Here is a 2923-nt window from a genome sequence, read left to right on the forward strand (position 1 = left end):
CTGAGCGCACGCACTCTGACTGCAGCGAAGCCGTGAGTATCTCTTACCAAGCACTCTAGAAGGCGGGCCGGTCGAGATATTATTATCAGCAGCTTCCTCACCAGCTGGTCTACAAACCTCACTTCCTCACTCTCTGAACGCTCCTGGGCCTGTAGAAGGGGAGACAAAAGCTGCAAGGTCACCACAGAGCCGGCAGGCCGCAGGGAGCCAGAAAGGGGGTGCGGGCCAGATGCTTACGTCTCGCAGCATCTTCTCCAGCTTTTCCTGCAGTTCCATGAAGTAGCGCGAGGTGATGAGGGCTCCCTGGGACTTAGCCAAGCAGTCTCGGGCCAACTCAATGATCTGATGGTGGATGAACCCCAGCACTCCATCAGCAAGGGGCAAGGTGCTGCTCGGGGAGCAGCTGGTGATGGTCTCCTGCAAGCGCTCCTCCATCTGTGCCGTGGCCTGGGGGATAGGGGCGGAAGGTGTTGCAGTGGCACGTACCCCGTGTCAGCCACCAGCTGCACTGGTCCCGCACATGCCGGCTGCAGGGGCCATGCCTTGAGGCAAGCCATGACCTGCAAGAGGGCAGTCCCATGACATCCTGAGCCAGAGCTCCCTGAAGGCAATGGAGCTGCAGCAGCTGGCATCAGCCAGGCATATCCCCCGTGGCTGCCATTAAGACTCAGGACCCCTGTGCAGAGGAAGGGCAGTGCGGGCCTTTGGCTCGAGGTGAAGAAAGCCATCAAGAGCAGCTTTCAGACAGGGCCCAGGCAGGCCCTGTGGGTCAAACACTTCTGAGCACAGTGCTGGTCACATGCAAGGAACCCAGCACCGAGCAGTCGCCAGTGCCTTCTTCCAATGGACCCCAAGGCCAGACCGTGTGGTACTGCAGGAAGGATGAAACCAAAGCAGGAACAGACTCCATTACTGCTTCCCTGGACAGGCCTGTGGCTGGGACATGGCCAGCCGACAAAACAGAAAATTGCTGTGGCGGCACGGAGCTGGCGAGTAAGGTGAGAGCAGCACGAGAGGGCACCACGCTCTGGGCCGCCCGCCCGTCTGCAGCTCGCCAGCATCACACAAACTAGAAGCATCGATCCCCACCCCTGAGACATGGGGCAGCACCAGCAGCCTTAAGGGCCACAGCGTCCTTGTCTCGAGGACGGTGCATGTCATAGATTCATAGATGGTCCAGGGCTGGAAGGGACCTTGTAGATCATCGGGTCCAGCGCATCTGCACTGGTGTCCTAGACCGAACCAGGCTGCTACGGAGATGGCTTTGTGCCGATACCGGGGCACATGCACCTCCCTGCGTGGCAGACCCTTGACCTCTGCTCCCCCGGCGCACTGGGCGCACCTCCCCAGACACAAGAAAGACAGGTCTTGTTGGACGCCCGCCCTCCTGGACAGTCTATCCGAGCACCAGGCGTTACCTTAGGGAACCGCTCCTTGTAGACATGATTCATCATAACAATCTCGTTATCAAACGTTCCACTCGTTCGTCCGGGGCTGTGGGGAAGAACCCAATTATGTTCAATGTCATGTAACAAACAGCATGTGCAGCTTCAAACGCAGGTGGAGATCCACCACAGCTTGTTTCCTATTCAAGACACAACACTTCCATGTTTCACACGCCGCCAACGCAGTCATGCCAAGCACGCGCATGGTGACTGCCGGTCCACTACGCTCCAAATGCAGCTCCCCCAATGCACCCAAGGGCTCTCCCTCTGCCTCCCACCTGCCCTGCAGCCTCTCACTCCCCTCCAAACTTGCAGAAGCTCCTCCTCGTCTAACATGGCACTTCCCCTTTCCCTTGCACAGCCCAACTGCGACTCCACCCAGACGTCTTGGTGCGCTGGTCACAAGAGGCAGCCCAGGGCCTGCCTGATCCAGCGACGGTCTGCAAAGAGCCAGGCCGACTAGCCACTCGCACCAGTTACAGGGCAAGATCAAATCCCAGTCTTCAGGAATGAAAGGTCAATGTGCTTATTTCATTTCAGAGGGTGATTTCATCCTGCACACCCTCGACATTATCATTTTGGCTGCTGTCCTTGCCCTGATGGCAGTACTGAAAACAGTTACGACACCACGGGGAAGATGCTCACGCCGTGCCCAATTCTGAACAGGTCAGCCACCGCACTACCTTTTCTTTCCAAGGTGCAGACGGACCTTCAGACTAGTCACTTATCTTCTTAGCCCTCCCATCTGCCCTCAGCTGAGCCAACTTCCCTTTGGGCCATGCCACAACCAGTGGCATTTTAATCCTGCTACACAAAGCAAGTTGCAGGGAGCAGGCAGCAACTCACTAACCAAGAGAGAAGAAATGCCAAGAACAAAACCAGATTCAACCCATCCGGCTCTTACTTCAGTTATTAAGTGGTAGGCCCTGGCTTAGTCTGGGGATGTTTTATATTTGCTGTGTACAAGCAATAGCAGCCCCGCAAGTGGCGTCTCTCCGGTAAAACATGCATCCAGCTGTGAAGCCCTTGCAATAATTAATCTCACTTTAATGAGATTTCAGCAGACAAAGCCCCAGGCCAGCTATAGCTCTCACCCACCAAGAACACAGCAAGGCCTGGGCACAAGAGAGGCTTCTGGACACGTTCAGCTGCGACACCCCACAGGGGAGGTGCAAATTCACTACGCTTGGCAAGGGGAGCACAGGCCAGCAATGGACATGGACGGGTCGGTGTCTCAGGCACACAGAGCAGTATGGAGGGATACTAACTTGTCAGGCTTGTGGGTTTTGACTACTGCCGTAGCCAGACTGCAGGAGCCAGACAGAGGCCGTGGGGCTCCCTGGCTTGTAGCTGCTTCCATGCTATACCTGCCTGGGACGCTTCATGCAATGGGCCCAGGGAGAAATGCAGCAAAGGGAAGTGTGACACCCCCTCCTGCCCCCCACTGAATGCCTAAAACATCCATAAAACCCATGCCC

General features: G+C 56.6%; 1 protein-coding gene across 1 annotated transcript in view; it reads right to left on the reverse strand.

Annotated features, from left to right (window-relative positions):
* Positions 1-2923, reverse strand: part of MAST3 (microtubule associated serine/threonine kinase 3) — a 32644-nt gene that overhangs the window by 20052 nt on the left and 9669 nt on the right. The window contains exons 6-8 of the mRNA XM_019513641.1: positions 1419-1494; positions 238-447; positions 48-149 (exon numbers count right to left, since the gene is read on the reverse strand). Of these exons, the coding sequence (XP_019369186.1) occupies positions 48-149; positions 238-447; positions 1419-1494 (388 nt within the window). The remainder of the gene's footprint in view (positions 1-47; positions 150-237; positions 448-1418; positions 1495-2923) is intronic.

The sequence above is a fragment of the Gavialis gangeticus genome, unplaced genomic scaffold (assembly GCF_001723915.1).
Source record: "Gavialis gangeticus isolate Ggan-Ray unplaced genomic scaffold, GavGan_comp1, whole genome shotgun sequence".
Lineage (NCBI taxonomy): Eukaryota > Metazoa > Chordata > Crocodylia > Gavialidae > Gavialis > Gavialis gangeticus.